At 45.1% G+C, this 18068-nt stretch overlaps 1 protein-coding gene across 1 annotated transcript in view; it reads left to right on the forward strand.

Moving 5' to 3' along the window:
• Positions 1-16868: 16868 nt before the first annotated feature.
• The window catches only part of EFHB (EF-hand domain family member B), a 73562-nt gene continuing 72362 nt past the window's right edge, over positions 16869-18068 (forward strand). The window contains exon 1 of the mRNA XM_063450694.1: positions 16869-17020. Within this exon, the coding sequence (XP_063306764.1) occupies positions 16934-17020 (87 nt within the window). The 5' untranslated portion in view covers positions 16869-16933. The remainder of the gene's footprint in view (positions 17021-18068) is intronic.

Here is an 18068-nt window from a genome sequence, read left to right on the forward strand (position 1 = left end):
TATTTTTACTGTTTATCTACTTGGCCTTTTCTTGCAATCTTTTGTGTCACATTGTACATGGAGTGTTCCTTTAAATAATTTCATTCATGAATGAAATTTGGAAAAAAAACGAATGTATTTTTAACCCCTCACCGATTGCAGCAGGAGGGTTGTTTCCTTACAGCATTTGACAAATTGTGTGCACAATTTTGCGAGTGTGTTAGTAAACAGTAGATTGTATCTATCACAGCTGAGCATTCGTAGGATAGGCATAAGACTATCCTAGATATAAGATAAGGCCAGGGACTATAACAAATATTTAGAAAAATTGACAGACTAGATGGGCTGAAGGTTCCTGTCTGCTGTCACATTCTATGTTTCTATGAAGCCAGTGTGCTTTCCAAAGGAACCTCGGTGCATCAATGTCCTCCTGAGTCCAGTGCCATGAGGGGTCTTCAACCTGAACTCAGTCCACAATCTCCTGGAGTTTGTGAGCACCATACTAGGTTGGCTGAGAGTGGGGGCGACCAGTGGACAAACATAGAAACATAGAATGTGACGGGCTTGGGCTCTTACCAAGGCTCAAGGGCCAGAATTGTGGAGCTCTGACTTTCTCTTGTGACCCTCCAGCTGGAGCCCTAAGAATTCCAACTTTATTACCACACCCCAGGAAAGGTCGGCTGAATTTGGTCTGACCAAAGCTGTGCTCACTCTTACTGACAATGGCTACATGATTCTTATTTTTGTTATCATGTCCATAGTTTTCTTGCTATGCATACACTTACCTCTCCGGTGGTTATATTTCTACTTGTGTTTGATCCCTGTGCATATTGTCCTGACTACTTATTCTGTGTTGATATTGGTGCACTGTATACTTTACCGTTTCATAAACAAAAAATAAGGTATAACTAATCTTTACCACAACTGAAATGCAATACCGTATTTGTGAACATATGTTCTGCATTCTATGTGCAATATTTCTATTGTATATTTTTCATTGTTTTAAGCATGCCTCAATAAAAAAATTGATTGACAGAAAAAAAAAACATTAAAGCAGCTAAAATGTGACAGAGATCTGGCCAAATATCCCCTCGCCATTAGGAATGAAAGGACAGTTGGGAGAGAGGCTGACAAAACCTTGCAAAAAGTGGAGCCTACACTGCCAAAATTTGTCAACTCCCACAGTTACTAAAGATGACTGTAAAAAAGATCTTATTGCACATTGCAGGAGTAGATCTATGGAGGATCCCACAACCTTGTAATGTTAAATAAAAACTTGTATTTAATGATATCCTTTGTATATTTTGTACTGAATACATATACAGTTGTGCTCAAAAGTCTGCATACCCTTGGAGAATTGGTAATATATGTACCATTTTTAAAGAAAACATGAGTGAGCAGGCAAAACACATTTCTTTTATTTCCTATGGGTTTCATATTTAACAGTAAATTATAACAGAATGGCACAATCATAAAACAAAACATGGCAAAAAGAAAAAAATGAAATGACCCCTGTTCAAAAGTATTTATACCCTTAGTTCTTAATACTGTGTATTGCCGTCCTTAGCATTAATGACCGCGTGCAGTCTTTTGTAATAGTTGTCTATGAGGCCCCTAATTCTTGCAGGTGGTATAGCTGCCCTTACATCTTGGCAAAATGCCTCCAGGTCATGCAAAGTCTTGCACGTTTGAGATCTCTCCGGAGTGGCTCGATGATATTAAGGTCCAGAGACTGTGATGGCAACTCCAGGACCTTCACCTTTTTCTGCTGTAACCACTGGAGAGTCAACTTTGTGTCACGGCTATTAGTGTGGTCCAGCACGCAGAAACTATGTAAACATATACATAAATAAGGAAAGGAAAATAACAGGATAGAGCGTAAACCGGACCTTAGAATGGCCGGACTAATAAGCTAGAGACAGAGAATGGTCAAAGGGAAAGCCGAGGTCAAGGAAGCCAGAAAATACTCAATACCGTTTAAACAAGCCAAGTCAGGGAAACCAGAGATCAGAATAACCAGGGAAAAGCCAAGATCAGGATACCAGGAAATCAGAAACACGAAAATAGCACTCTCAGGAAACCAGGAAACGGAAACCACGACAGGGCAAAGTACTGGGGTGAATTAGGGGTTTAAATACCCCTCTCTATGCTATGATTGGTCAGAGGGCGACCTCTGACCCCAAAACGTGCGTGCGACCTCTGACCCCAAAACGCACACGTTGGTATAACTCTCGGGGGCGGGGCTATCCATAGACGCGACCACGTGGTCGGCGCCATGTTGGATTCGGGCGTGATGCCCGGAAGAGCTGAGTGAGCGGTTCCCGGCTCGCCGACGAGCAGGTAATCTCGTGTTGTCGGCGCGGTCGTGCCGGTCGGGCACGGCCATGAGGCTTGGCGGGCCGGTGACCGCAACAGTACCCCCCACTCGAAGACCGCGCACCGGGCGGGAAGGACCCGGCTTAAGAGGAAAGCGGTTGTGAAACGACCGGACAAGACGGGGCGCATGAACCCGGTCAGCAGGAACCCAACAACGTTCCTCGGGACCATAACCCTTCCAGTCAACAAGATAGGACAAGACACCTCTGGACATTTTGGAGTCCATGATAGAACGAACTTCGTATTCCTCTTGGTCACCCACTACCAAGGGTGGAGGAGGTGTGGAAAACCTGGTGTATCGATTGCAAGTAAGGGGCTTGAGTAGAGACACATGAAAAGTATTCACAATCCTCATATGAGCCGGAAGTGCCAAGGAATAGGTCACTGGATTGATACATCGGATGACTCGAAAAGGACCTATGTATCGAGGGGCAAATTTCATGGACGGAACCCTAAGTTTGATATGTCTTGTGGAGAGCCACACCCTGTCACCTGGAAGATAGACAGGATTAGCACCCCGTTTCTTGTCAGCTTGGACCTTTGCACGTAATGAAGCCTTTTGCAGAGCCGAATGGACGGAATCCCAAGTATCATGAATCGATTCTAAACGGGTGTTCAAAGCAGGGATGTCCGTGTCTGAGAATTCAGAAGGGAAAACAGTGGGGTGATAACCCTGATTTACAAAGAATGGGCTATGAGTAGAAGATTCATGAGTGGTGTTGTTCCTGGCGAACTCAGCCATGGGTAAGAGCTCATACCAGTTAGACTGATTGGCATTGATAAAGCAACGTAAATAGGCTTCTAAAGACTGATTCGCCCTCTCTGCTGCTCCATTTGTTTGAGGGTGATACGCTGACGAAAAGGAGAGTTCGATGCCCAATTGTTTACAAAAGGAACGCCAAAACCTAGAAATAAACTGGGTACCTCTGTCAGATACTATGCTTTTGGGTACACCGTGCAACCGAAAGATCTCTCTCAAGAATATTTGAACTAGATCTTGAGCAGATGGTAGTTTTTTAAGTGGGATAAAATGTGCCATCTTCGAGAATCTATCAATAACCATAAGGACTGTATTAAACCCGTTTGAACTGGGTAGATCCACAATGAAATCCATGGCTAAATGGGTCAATGGAGCATTAGGTATGGGCAGTGGTTGTAACAGTCCAGGGGGCGATCTAGGAGGAACTTTAGAAACGGCACATATTTGACATGCCCCAACATAATCTTTGATATCGTTTCTAAGAGCAGGCCACCAAAACCTCCTGGAGATAGCAGAGAGTGTTTTATGGACTCCAGGATGGCCCGCTGTGAGGTTGTCATGGAACATATCTAGTACCTTTTTTCTGAACGGAGGTGACACAGTTTGTCCGGAGGTTTTCCCATGGGTGCCTGAGTTTGGTCTGCTATTATGGCACAGAAGAGTGGAGAAGACACTTCGGAAACTGTAGTGGCAATGAGGCATTCAGGAGGTATAATAGGATATATCTCCTGTTCAGGAACTTCTTCTGTCTCAAACTGCCTAGAAAGTGCATCTGCCTTGGTGTTTTTAGTTCCAGGCCTATACGTAATTACGAAATTGAATCGGGAGAGGAACAATGACCATCTAGCCTGACGAGAGGACAATCTCTTAGCGTCCCCAATATAAGCCAAATTCTTATGATCAGTAAAGATCAAAAGTGGCTCTTTGGAACCTTCCAAGAGATGCCTCCATTCCTTAAGGGCAAGTACAATGGCCAAAAGTTCCCTATTCCCTATGTCATAATTCTTCTCTGCAGGTGTGAGTTTGCGAGAGTAAAATCCACAGGGATGTAAAGGCGTATCAGGACTTTCTCTCTGAGACAGAATGGCTCCAACTCCTGTCTCTGACGCATCCACTTCTAGGATAAATGGTTTGGTTGGATCAGGATGAGTCAGGACAGGTGCTGAGGAAAATAAAGATTTTAACTGTTCAAATACCTATTTTGCTTCTTTGGGCCAAGATATACAATTTGCTCCTTTTTTGGTTAAATTGGTTATAGGGGAAATCACGGAAGAAAATCCCTTTATGAATTTGCGGTAGTAATTCGCAAAACCTATAAAGCGTTGAGTAGCTTTAAGGCCCTTGGGCAATGGTCACTGTAAGACTGCCTCCAGCTTGCGGGGATCCATCTGGAAACCAGACGGAGATATAACGTATCCAAGGAATTGTATCTCCGTTTGGTCAAACTGGCATTTCTCCAGTTTACAGTAAAGACCGTTCTGTAACAAAGTTTTAAGTACAAGTCTCACATGTTCGTGATGTGTCTCTAGGTCTGGGGAATAGATGAGAATGTCGTCCAGGTACACTAGAACGAACATGTGAAGGTACTCTCTTAGGACATCGTTAATAAAATCCTGGAATACCGCTGGAGCGTTACATAATCCAAACGGCATAACCAGGTATTCGTAATGTCCCATTCTTGTGTTAAATGCGGTCATCTATTCGTGACCGTCCTTAATCCTGACTAGATTGTACGCACTTCGGAGATCGAGCTTAGTGAAGACTCGAGCTCCCTTCAATCTGTCAAACAGCTCTGATATAAGGGGAATAGGGTAGGCATTTTTTATGGTAATCCTATTCAAACCCCTATAATCGATACAGGGGCGTAGGTCTACCTCTTTTTTAGAGACAAAGAAGAACCCAGCCCCGGCCGGTGAGGATGACCTTCGGATATGACCCTTTCTGAGAGCATCCTTTATATATTCTTCCAAACAAAGATTTTCCTGGGGTGACAAAGCATATACTCCTCCCTTGGGAGGCATAGTCCCAGGTAATACATTTATGGTACAGTCATAAGGTCTATGTGGAGGTAACCCCTCTGACTGGGCCTTATTAAATACCTCTTTTAAATCCATATACTGCGGCGGTATCTGTGTGGTCAAGGGAGGTGCAATAGGAACATTAATGGTACCAATTGGTTGTGGGATTTGCTTAAAGCAAACACCTTTGCATCTCTCACCCCAACTCACAATCTCTCCTTCAACCCAATCCAAACATGGATTGTGTTTCAGGAGCCAAGGGAAACCGAGTATTATCGGACATGTAGGTGAAGATATGATTTGAAAGGTCATCTCTTCAGAGTGGAGAATACCCACTGAGACAGTGATTGGCCGAGTTTCGTGTGTGATGAAAGGCTGGGTAAGAGGCCTTCCATCAATGGCCTCGACTGCTATAGGATTCTCTTTCTGTCTTAAGGGCAGGAGATATTTTGCAGAGAACTCTTTGTCTAGGAAATTCTCCGTTGCCCCAGAGTCAATCATAGCCTCACACTGAACAGTGGTCTTCTTAAAAGACAAGGTAACTCTGACAAGGAAACGGTTCTTAGTCAATTTAGGGGACATATACATCACACCTAAGGTCGGTCCCCGTACGTGCCTTAGGTGTGCAAGTTTTCCGGCCGAACCGGGCATGACAATCTTTGATGTCCCTTCTTGCCACAATACATACATAGCCCTTCGTTACGTCTGTGTTGTCTCTCTGCCTCAGTGAGTTTAGCGCTACCCAATTGCATGGGTTCAGGTTCTGGAAGAGGCGCTTGGCTACTCACCACTGGGTTAGAGAAACGAGGAGCTATGGACAAATTAGAACGTCTATTACGTTGTTTGTTTTTCTCTCTTTCTCTGAGCCGGTTATCAATGTCTATCATGTAGGCAATAAACTCATTAAGATTAACCGGAAGGTCTCTAGCTGCGGTCTCATCTTGTATACTCTCAGCTGGACCTTCAGAGAAAGCAGCCACCAGACCACTATTGGTCCAATCAACTTCAGATGCCAGTGTTCTGAACTCTATGGCGTAATCGGCTACAGAACGACTGCCTTGTTTTATTCTCATAAGGGCTTTGGCCGCGTTCTTCTCCCTGCCTTTAGGTTCAAACGTAGCCTTAAAAGCTGTGAGAAAGGCGCTGTAATCACGGGCTACTGCGTCTCCACTTTCCCATAAGGGGTTAGCCCAGGTTAAGGCTTTTCCAGTTAATTGGTTCATCAGATAGCCTATTTTTGATCTATCTGTAGGGAATGAACCTGGGGAGGCCTCAAAGTGGTATTCAATTTGGTTTAAAAAACCTCTGAATTCTTTAGAATCACCTCCATAACGAGGGGGAGGTGAAAGGGTTATGGACGGTGGTTTATGTGGTACGGGAACCACTACAGGTGGCGGAACCACAGGTGGTACAGGAGGGACCTCTAAATAGGCAGTCCTCTGGAGCAAGGTCTGAAATGCCTGGGCAAATTGGTCTAACCTGTGGTCCATATCCTCCACCCTATTTTCACAGGCAATCATATGTTTGCATAGTTCTGCAGGATCCATGGCCCAGTCGTAATGTCACGGCTATTAGTGTGGTCCAGCACGCAGAAACTATGTAAACATATACATTAATAAGAAAAACGTTACCTGCGCTTTCTCCTTAATCCCTATGTATATTTAGACAAATGGAGGTCATTTAGTTGCTCCAATGGCCATTGGAGGGAATGCCCGCCTGCCAACGTCAAGGCAGACCCCCCTAAGCGGGTCCTAACACTGACCCTTCAGCCTGCTTCCTTGAGCTTCTGGCAAAGATATCTCTAATGAGACAGAAAGGGGTATTTTTTATATACACCCCTATACTTATTAACCCTTAATAGGGAACACATGGGATGGGTAGCAGCATTGTAACCAGGCTGTGTGATACAAAGTAAATACAAATACAAAAAGAGAAGTCCTGCGCTTAAGCAGCAAGGACTACAACACACATCAGCCCCAATATATAGTAAAAACCAAAGAAAAGAAAAATGTTACCTGCGCTTTCTCCTTAATCCCTATGTATATTTAGACAAATGGAGGTCATTTAGTTGCTCCAATGGCCATTGGAGGGATGCCCGCCTGCCAACGTCAAGGCAGACCCCCCTAAGCGGGTCCTAACACTGACCCTTCAGCCTGCTTCATTGAGCTTCTGGCAAAGATATCTCTAATGAGACAGAAAGGGGTATTTTTTATATACACCCCTATACTTATTAACCCTTAATAGGGAACACATGGGATGGGTAGCAGCATTGTAACCAGGCTGTGTGATACAAAGTAAATACCTGCGCAGGTAACGTTTTTCTTTTCTTTGGTTTTTACTATATATTGGGGCTGATGTGTGTTGTAGTCCTTGCTGCTTAAGCGCAGGACTTCTCTTTTTGTATTTGTATATACATAAATAAGGAAAGGAAAATAACAGGATAGAGCGTAAACCGGACTTTAGAATGGCCAGACTAATACGCTAGAGACAGAGAATGGTCAAAGGGAAAGCCGAGGTCAAGGAAGCCAGAAAATACTCAATACCGTTTAAACAAGCCAAGTCAGGGAAACCAGAGATCAGAATAACCCGGGAAAAGCCAAGATAAGGATACCAGGAAATCAGAAACACGAAAATAGCACTCTCAGGAAACCAGGAAACGGAAACCACGACAGGGCAAAGTACTGGGGTGAATTAGGGGTTTAAATACCCCTCTCTATGCTATGATTGGTCAGAGGGCGACCTCTGACCCCAAAACGTGTGTGTGCGTTGACGTCGTGACGTCACGCACACGTTGGTATAACTCTCGGGGGTGGGGCTATCCATAGACGCGACCACGTGGTCGGCGCCATGTTGGATTCGGGCGTGATGCCCGGAAGAACTGAGTGAGCGGTTCCCGGCTCGCCGACGAGCAGGTAAGCTCGTGTTGTCGGCGCGGTCGTGCCGGTCGGGCACGGCCGTGAGGCTCGGCGGGCCGGTGACCGCAACACTTTGCCTTGTGCTTAGAGTTATTGGCATGCTAGAAAGTCTATGAGCGTCCCATGCCCAGCCTTCATGCAGCAGTCTGCCAGTATTTTCTGAACAGGCTGCATTCATCTTGCCATCAATTTTCACAAGATTCCCCATGCCGTTGAAGCTCACCCTCCCTTCCCCCCAAAAAACATCAGTGTGCCACCACCATGCTTCACAGTGGTGATATTCTTTTCACTATAGGCCTTTTTGACCCCTCTCTATACATAGCGCTTAGACCATAAAGAGACCATAAAGCTGTATTTTGGTTTTGTGTGCCAGAAGCTGTGAGATGTGTCAAGGTGTTGTCGGGCATATTGTAACCGGGCTTTTTTGTGGCATTGGCGCAGTAAAGGCTTCTTTCTGGCAAGTTGATCATGCAGCTCATTTTTGTTCAAGTATCGTCATATTGTGCTCCACAACAACACTGTCTTTTTCCAGAGCAGCTTGTATTTCTCCTGAGGTTACCAGTGGGTTTTTCTTTTTATCCTGAACAATTCTTCTGGCTGTTGTGGCTGAAATCTTTTTTGTTCTACCTGACCTTGGCTTGTTATCAAGAGATCACCGAAATTTTAACATCTTAATACGTGATTGAACAGTACTGACTATAATTTTCCCGGCTTTGGATATCTTTTTATATCCTTTTCCATCTTTATAAAGTTCCATTACCTTGTTACACAGGTCTTTTGACAGTTATTTTCTGTTTCCTACAGCTCAGTATCCAGGGCCGGACTGGGAATTAAAAGCAGCCCTGGAAAAAAAATATTTACCAGCCCCATAATGCGTTGCGCCAGCATAGTGTGCAGATAGAAAAGATAACTTAAAATTAAAAATTATTACTCCAACGCGGAAAAAAAGCACACATAAGCTTAAAAAAAAACAAGAGTGCAGATTTATTTTAAGCAGACGTGCCTTTGCATGTAATCAATGTTTCAGTCCAACTACCATGACATATTAAGGGAACCTTGGTAATGGGACTGAAATGGTGAATGTATGTAGGGCACAACTGTGAAAAATTGACGTTCTCTTGTTTATTTTGAAGTCCTGTGGGTGCGCTCTTCACTTTAAATATGGTATTGTGCTGGAGTATGCACCTAGCAACAAGACTCGGCCAATATCTGCTCATTACATATAGTACATATCAATGACATTTCTCTGTGTATTATGCATATATAAATGTACATTAATATATGTGTAAATATTAAAGGCATAATTATTATATATATATATATATATATATATATATATATCTTTCTCTCTCTCTTGTGTCTCTTTCTCTCTCTCTCTTGTATCTCTTTCTCTCTCTCGTGTCTCTTTCTCTTGTGTCTCTCTTTCTCTCTCTTGTGTGTCTCTCTCTCTTTTTCTTGTGTCTCTTTCTCTCTCTTTCTCTTGTGTCTCTTCCTCTCTCTCTCGTGTCTCTTTCTCTCTCGTGTCTCTTTCTCTCTCTTGTGTCTCTTTCTCTCTCTTGTGTCTCTCTCTCTCTCTCTCTTGTGTCTCTCTCTCTCTTTCTGTGTCTCTTTCTCTCTTTCTGTGTCTCTTTCTCTCTTTCTGTGTCTCTTTCTCACCTTTCTGTGTCTTTTTCTCTCTCTCTTTCTGTCTCTTTCTCTCTCTTTCTGTGTCTCTTTCTCTCTCTTTCTCTGTCTCTTTCTCACCTTTCTGTGTCTCTTTCTCACCTTTCTGTGTCTCTTTCTCACCTTTCTGTTTCTCTTTCTCTCTCTCGTTCTGTGTCTCTTTCTCTGTCTCTTTCTCTCTCTTTCTCTGTCTCTTTCTCACCTTTCTGTGTCTCTTTCTCACCTTTCTGTGTCTCTTTCTCACCTTTCTGTGTCTCTTTCTGTGTCTCTTTCTCACCTTTCTGTGTCTCTTTCTCTCTCTTTCTGTGTTTCTTTCTCTCTCTTTCTGACCTTTCTCCTACCTCCCCCCACCCCCCACTTCCCCATTTACCCGAGAGGAGTCAGGGGGGCCGGCCGTGCTCCACGCTGGAGCTCCTGGGCTGCAGCCTCGCCGGTCCGGCGGCACTCTTAATGTTGAGGACTGAAGGAGGAGGGAGCATGTCTCTCTACCATGCTCCCTCGCGGTTCCCACAATTCACAGCGGCTGCTGTGAATTGTGGGAACCGCGAGGGAGCATGGTAGAGAGACATGCTCCCTCCTCCTTCAGTCCTCAGCATTAGGAGTGCTGGCGAGGCTGCAGCCCGGCTGCTCCAGCGTGGAGCACGGCCGGCCCCCTCTAAGTGTGCCACCAGACCGGCCACCCGGTGGCACATACCTGCGCAGCCCCCAGATGCCGCGGCCCACCGGGAAATTTCCCGGTATCCCGGTGGCCAGTCCGGCACTGTCAGTATCTACATTGCTCAGTACATCCGGGTGAGAGCTAACAAACTCATTGACAATCTATACAAAGAAACTAATAGAGATTTGAAAAGCCACAGGTGTGGGAAATTAACCTTTAATTGCCATTTTAACCTGTGTGTGTCACCTTGTGTGTCTGGAACAAGGGCAAACATTCAAGGGTATGTATATATTTGGTATGGGCTTTTTGGGTTATTTCTGTTATCATTATGATTTACAAAGGAGCCAAACAACTATGTGATGATACATGGCTTCATATGATCACTATCCTTCCATAAAAGAACACAATCAATGCCACAATTTCACAATTTCTGCCAGGGTATGCAAACTTTTAAGCACAACTGTAAGTAATCACCTTGTGTCCATGTAGCTCCCTTATGCAAGTAATAAAGATCATATGTGTGATTGTGAATTCTGTCATCAAGTGCAGGTACCATCCACATATATTATATATAGTTTATAAAGGACACATTATATATATATAACAAAACATTATTTCTAAATAAAAGAAACAACATTTTTGATAGTTTGGCTCATAATACATTCAATATAACTATTGCAATTAAAACAATACTGAAAACAAATTAAATCAGTCTTGATTGTTGAAATGCTTCATATGCCTATTATTTTTATTTTATTATTTATATAGCGCCATCAGATTCCGTAGCGCTGTACAATGGGTGGACTAACAGACATGTAATTGTAACTAGACAACTGGACGTACAGGAACAGAGAGGTGGAGGGCCCTGCTCAATGAGCTTAAATTCTAGAGGGAGTGGGGTATAGTGACACAAAGGGTAAAAGTAGGGGTATGAAGTAAGGTTGTTAAAAAAGTATTCACTGAGGGCTTAGTAGGTAATTTTGACAGTTGCAGGAGAGGAGTCATGGGGGTGGTGGATAAAAACCTGCTAACAGTTTAATTGATATGCTTTCTTGAAGAAGCGAGTTTTCAATGATTTTTTGAATGAGCGGAGAATGGGTGAAAGTCTTATGGAGAAGAGAAGGGAGTTCCACAGAAGAGGTGCAGCCCTGGAGAAATCTTGGAGGCGAGCATTAGAGGTGGGAGTACGGACAGAGGATATACGGAGCTCTTTGGCAGAGCGCCGGGGCCTCAACAGGACTTGTGTATTAGGGAGGATAGGTAGGTTGGAGCAGCATTATGTAGGGACTTGTAAGCAAGCGCCATAATTTTAAATTGAGCCCTATATCTAACTGGAAGCCAATGCAGGGACTGACAGAGCGCGGAAGTGTGGGAGGTGCGAGCGGGCAGGAAAATGAGCCTTGCCGCCGCATTCATTATAGAATGCAGCGGTGCAATCCGGGAACACGTAAGACCACTGAGAAGGACGTCAATACATTTTTGGAAGAATAGGGCAAAATATTGCAAGTAGTAAATTTTGATTTTGAAGCTAAACTTTTTCAAAATTTTGTATGCTAAGACTTTGACTTTAATAACAATTACCGAATACAAAATAGTTACACAAAAGTATATATTTATAGAAAACAGACCTCCCAAGAAATCTAACTCAAAGCATTTTACCACTTTTCATTTAAAGGGGATCTATCACTTTTAAATATTAAACTGAAGAAAAGAGTTAGGCTTACACCTAATGGCCATTGGAGTGAAAAAATACCCTCAATTTATTTAAATATGCATATGGATTTGGGCTAGTGCACACGTAACTCTTTTCTTTGTATTTTTTTATTGTATGTATTGGGGCTGATGTGTACTATGATCATTGCTGCCGCGCTGGAGTAGTGAAAATTTTAGTGTAGGACTTATATTTGTGTATATGTATTTACTTTGAAGTAGTTCACTAGTATATATATTCATTATGAAATACTGATCCAGACTGCATTGGAATTTCACTGTCTCGTGGTCAAGCCAGACATTGACAGCTGGTCAAGCCAGACGTTGAAAGTTGACAAAAGACTCCCTCATGGAGAGAGGTGGAATTTCAAATAGGATACCAGCAATTAATGGAGAAACAGGTATATAGAAATCTTAACATGACAAATATACACACCAAGATATGGGAACCCTGGATAACCGAGACAACCATTAACCAATAATGTAGAGCATACTAATAAAAACTGGTCCTTAAAGTTATAAACTTTCCTCAGATATTCTCTTATAGCTTTGGTGCACTGTTTGAATGAGTAGTTTGTCTTGTATGTATTATATGTTAAGTTTTATAAGACATGACTATAGAGGAAGCAAGGTCTCAACATACTGGCTAATATAGATTACGAAGGTAGAATAGGATAGATACTGATACCCTATATCCGGTCTTACATCCAATAAAATTAAGTAAAATTTTAATAGAAATGTAATTATATATAACAACATATGATGAATTGGTATTTATTATATTACTAAGATACAATGGCGCAAATTTATAGGATAAATACCTTTCTGATGTTTAAAGAAAAAAATAAAAAAAGTTGACAAAAGACAGAGCTCCGCAGTCAACTTTTCCCAGTAGTCCCAGTACACATCCCAGTAGACATCACAAGTGTGGGATTTAGGCAGGGCTCTATGCAGACATGGTCAGGGGCGGACTGACCGGTCGGGCACTTCGGACATGGTCCGAGGGCCCGGCCGGGAGGGGGGCCCGCCATCAGGGGGCCCGGCCGCCCCTTTAAATGCTGCAGCCGCCTGAGCGCTCTCTTAAGAGCGCTCAGGCGGCTGCAGCTTCTCACCTCCCCTCCCCGTAGCGTGGCCGAGCTGCTCTGCGTCCGCGGTGCCGGCCGGAGTGATAGGAAAGTGCACACACACTGAGTGTGCACCTTCCTGTCAGTCCGGCCGGGTACAGGAAACAGAAACTCCTGTTCCGCGCGGAACAGGAGTTTCTGTTTCCTGTACCCGGCCGGACTGACAGGAAGGTGCACACTCAGTGTGTGTGCACTTTCCTATCACTCCGGCCGGCACCGCGGACGCAGAGCAGCTCGGCCACGCTACGGGGAGGGGGTAAAAAGAGAGAGGGAGGGAGGGGGGAGTTAAAAGAGAGAGGGGGGGGGGTTAAAAGAGAGAGGGGGGGGTTAAAAGAGAGAGGGGGGGGGTTAAAAGAGAGAGGGAGGGGGGTTAAAAGAGAGAGGGAGGGGGGGGGTTAAAAGGGAGGGGGGGGGTTAAAAGAGATAGGGGGTTGTTAAAAGAGATGGGTTAAAAGAGGGAGGGGGGTTAAAAGAGAGAGGGGGTAAAAAGAGAGGGGAGTAGGGGGGGTAAAAAGAGAGAGGGAGGGGGGTATGAAGAGAGGGGGTAAGAAGAGAGAGGGAGGGGGGTAAGAAGAGAGAGGGAGGGGGTAAGAAGAGAGAGGGAGGGGGTAAGAGGAGGGAGGGGGGTAAGAAGAGAGAGAGGGGGTAAGAAGGGAGGGGGGAGTAAGAAGGGGGTAAGAAGAGGGGGAGGGGGAGTAAAAGAGGAAGGGGGGAGTAAAAAGAGGGGGAGGGGAGAGTAAGAAGAGGGGGGAGGGGGGTAAGAAGAGGGGAGAGTAAGAAGAGAGGGGGGGAGTAAAGGGGGTAAGAAGAGGGGAGGGGGGAGTAAAAAGAGGAAGGGGGAGTAAGAAGAGGGGGGAGGGGGGTAAGAAGAGCGGGGAGGGGGTAAGAAGAGGGGGAGGGGGGAGTAAGAAGAGAGGGGGAGTAAGGAGAGGGGGAGGGGGGAGTAAGAAGAGGGGGAGAGTAAGAAGGGGGGTAAGAAGAGAGTGGGAGTAAGAAGGGGGTAAGAAGAGGGGGAGGGGGGAGTAAGAGGAGGGCAATTGCCCCCTCCCCTGTCCGCAGGCACCGTGCAGGCAGCCAGCAGGCTAGGGAGGAAGAGAGGACCCGGGAGCTCAGCCTGCAGCTCCTCTGGGTCCTTCTTGCGCGAGCACAGATCGTTGCCGCGGTTACCACGGCAACGTTACGGCTCTTGCGAGAGTAAACTCTAGCCCTGGAGCTACGGGCTAGAGTTCACTCTCAACACTGTGACCACCAGGGATTCCTGGTGGTCGCAGTGGTGAGAGTGAACTTTAGCCCCATAAACACACTGCCCCCACACACCATACACATTCACACACTGCCCCCCATACACACACACTGCCCCCACACACACCATACACATTTACACACATTGCCTCACACACACACACATACACTGCCCACCCATACACACACAGCCCCCCATACTAACATTGCCACACACATACACAGCCCCCTCGTACACACATTGCCCCACACACCCTACACATTCACACACTACACCCCCTCACACACACTGAACCTTTCACACACACTGCACCCCTTACACATTGCACCACTGCTCCTATACCCTACTACAGCCTCATATCCCAGCAGACCCCAGGTAAGTTGTCAAACTGTTCTTAAACGGTTTGACTACTTACTCTGGGAGGGGGGCCCGGCCCTCCTGGCACCATAACGACTACACAGAGTAGTAGTGGTTATTGTGCATGGATTATTTCTTTGAATAATCTACGAGTGCCCCAGTAGCCAGCAAGCCAGCCAACCCACAGGCCAGCCAGCCTACAGGCCACCAGTTAGGCTTAAAGCCAGCAAACCCACAGCCTGCCAACCGCAGCCAGCAAGCCACAGCCTGCCAGCCAGCAAGCCACAGCCAGCAAGCCCACAGCCTGCCAGCCGCAGCCAGCAAGCCCACAGCCTGCCAGCCGCAGCCAGCAAGCCCACAGCCTGCCGGCAGTAGCCAGCAAGCCCACAGCCTGCCAGCAAGCCCACAGCCTGCCAGCCGCAGCCAGTAAGCCCACAGCCTTCCAGCAAGCCCACAGCCTGCCAGCCGCAGCCAGCAAGCCCACAGCCTGCCAGCCGCAGCCAGCAAGCCCACAGCCTGCCAGCCGCAGCCAGCAAGCCCACAGCCTGCCGGCAGTAGCCAGCAAGCCCACAGCCTGCCAGCAAGCCCACAGCCTGCCAGCCGCAGCCAGTAAGCCCACAGCCTTCCAGCAAGCCCACAGACTGCCAGCCAGCAACAGTAATTAAGGTAAGAGGAGCCAACTTGGCCTAGGTATCAGCGAGCTATTTTGTGTTGCTATATTGTGAATAGGAACCAGAGTGTTGGAGAGACCCCCCTCCAGGCCCCATTAGACTCCATTGTAGTCTCTAATGGGACCTGGAGGAAATTCTTCCTAACACACTCTCTAAAGGACACTGCGATAGCCTCTGCTAGAATGCTCCCCCCCCTCCATGGCCCATTAGCCCTCAATTGTAGTCTCTACTGGGGCCTGGAGGCGACTCTTTCCAGCAGGGACACTGAGATGGCCTCTGTTAGAAAGACCCCCTTCCAAGCCTATTAGACTCCATTGTAGTCTCTAATAGGGCCTGGAGGGGATTCTTTCTAACACACTCTCTAAAGGACACTGAGATAGCCTCTGCTAGAAAGACCCCCCTCCATGGCCCATTAGCCCTCAATTGTAGTCTCTACTGGGGCCTTGAAGGGATTATTGCACTTTTGTTCCTTGTGTCTAAAGATTGTGTAGGGTGTGGCTGGAGGCGGTGCATGGAGGCGGGACATGGGTGGCGCTTGCTGCGGAGTATGGGTGGGGCCTGTAAGGGGGCCCTTGATTTATTTTGCCCGGGGGCCCTGAGGGTTCTCAGTCCGCCCCTGGACATGGTTACTGGCAAATGAAGTATCAGGAGCTTACAAGGACCAACAAGAAGACGATGATGGCGACTGTGAGGGACAGCTCCAGATAAATAAAACCTACCTTCCTCTGTATGCTGTGGCCACCAGACCCACATGGAATTGGCCACTTAAGGGGTTCTTTGCAAAATATGAACTTGTCACTCTGAAAATGACAAATTAGTTCTATACTCCTACTGTCCCTGGGTACAGCAATAACCCCATGGAGACCTTTACCTAATTTTTGAGACATTATACGGTTCTGTTTTGAGTTCTTAGACAATAGGGACAGCAGGCAGCAGCATAAAAATGGGAAAGATGAAACTGTAACTGAAAGAACCCCATGTAACTGTAGGAAAAAAAAAAATAAAATAAAAAAAAAATCAGGCATGCAATATGCCAGTCAAAGTTTGTAATAGGATAAAGTATTGCTTTAACAAGGGAAGGAAAAAAAACATTATCTCATTTAAGCAAACATTCACATGCAAGTATGTAACGTACAGCAACTTAGCCTGCTCCCCACCTCCTACCTATACCAGTTACCATAGTCCAATATTTACAATGCGTGCTATGTTTGTACATTAGCCAGTGCAAACGTGATCATGAAGTAATAAAATGATGCTCCTCTATACTATTTGACAGTAAATCCTCCATATCCCATTGTAGCGTGATAGATTGTATGAAGAAGCTGGGAGGGTATCAGGCGCCGTGACGTCACGAGCAGGCTTGGGCTCGCCGGCCGGTAACATTAGAATGTCAATGTATACAGTTGCGGTTGCTAAGAGCTGAGGAGTGAAGGAGACTGAAGCTCTGTTACTGAGATACCATGCTAGCTGATCCTGGGAACACCATGAGAGACCCTAACCCAATCTACCAGGGGAGATACAAAGATCACTTTCCGGACATCCGCTCTGTGAGTACCTTGCAGCCTATGGACCATACTATATATTGATTATATTTGGTGGCAGGGTAACTTCCTTGTAATGGATGGCGATTATGTACAATAAATAATAACCAGAATAAAAACAAACGTCATCGTTAGCCCCCCCCTCCCCCCTTTTGCACTTATTGGCATGCTCCACGGTGGGGTTATGTACTAAACTGGCTGAGATTAATTAAAAACAAAATTGCAAAGTTTAGACAAGAATGGGCATGGTGGAAATTTAAGTGCACTGGGGGATATTTCCTTTTCTGACATTATTGACTTAAAAATGTGCAATTCATTTATCAGATCATCACATTTCACTGTTTATAAAATAAACATGGTAGAAATAGAAAAACTGAAAAAAAAATCATATAATAATTGCACATGAAGCCTTCACTGTTTGCAAATGGCTTTCAGCTATTTGTAATTACACCGTATTCACCCCTAGTTGAGTGTGTCCTTATAGATCAGAGGTAGGTAGGCATACTATACAAGAATAGAGGGCCCAAGGAAAATTAAGAATTGAACAGGCATTCCTTGATGGAGTTGCCCCTATCTTCTGTTACAGAGATAATAGATGAAGAAACATGGAAAACAGGAAACTGTTTAAAAATACAAATGATACACATTTCTTATCTTGCCCAGGTTGCCTAAAATTTTCAGCTTCTTTAGGGACCAGGAAATGAGTTTTCCCAGCCAGTCCCAACTCTTTCACATTTTAAAAACGAAAAAGGAAGAAAGCATATATATATATATATATATATATATATATATATATATATATATATATATATATATATAAATAAATAAGAAAAAACCCTGCATTTATGGAACGTATAGAATATGTAATTGAGCTTCCCAGAGTAGTTTCATTCATGAAAATAAATGAATGAAGCTATTATGCAAGCAATTCAAGCCAGCTACTCACTAGCCAGGGCAAGCTATCGTTTGGCAAAAGTAGCAGGATTATTAACTAAAACTCTAAATTTTTGTGAATTAAATCCGAATGCAAAATACGGGCAAACATAGCTGATTT

The sequence above is a fragment of the Pelobates fuscus genome, chromosome 4 (genome assembly GCF_036172605.1).
Source record: "Pelobates fuscus isolate aPelFus1 chromosome 4, aPelFus1.pri, whole genome shotgun sequence".
NCBI lineage: Eukaryota > Metazoa > Chordata > Amphibia > Anura > Pelobatidae > Pelobates > Pelobates fuscus.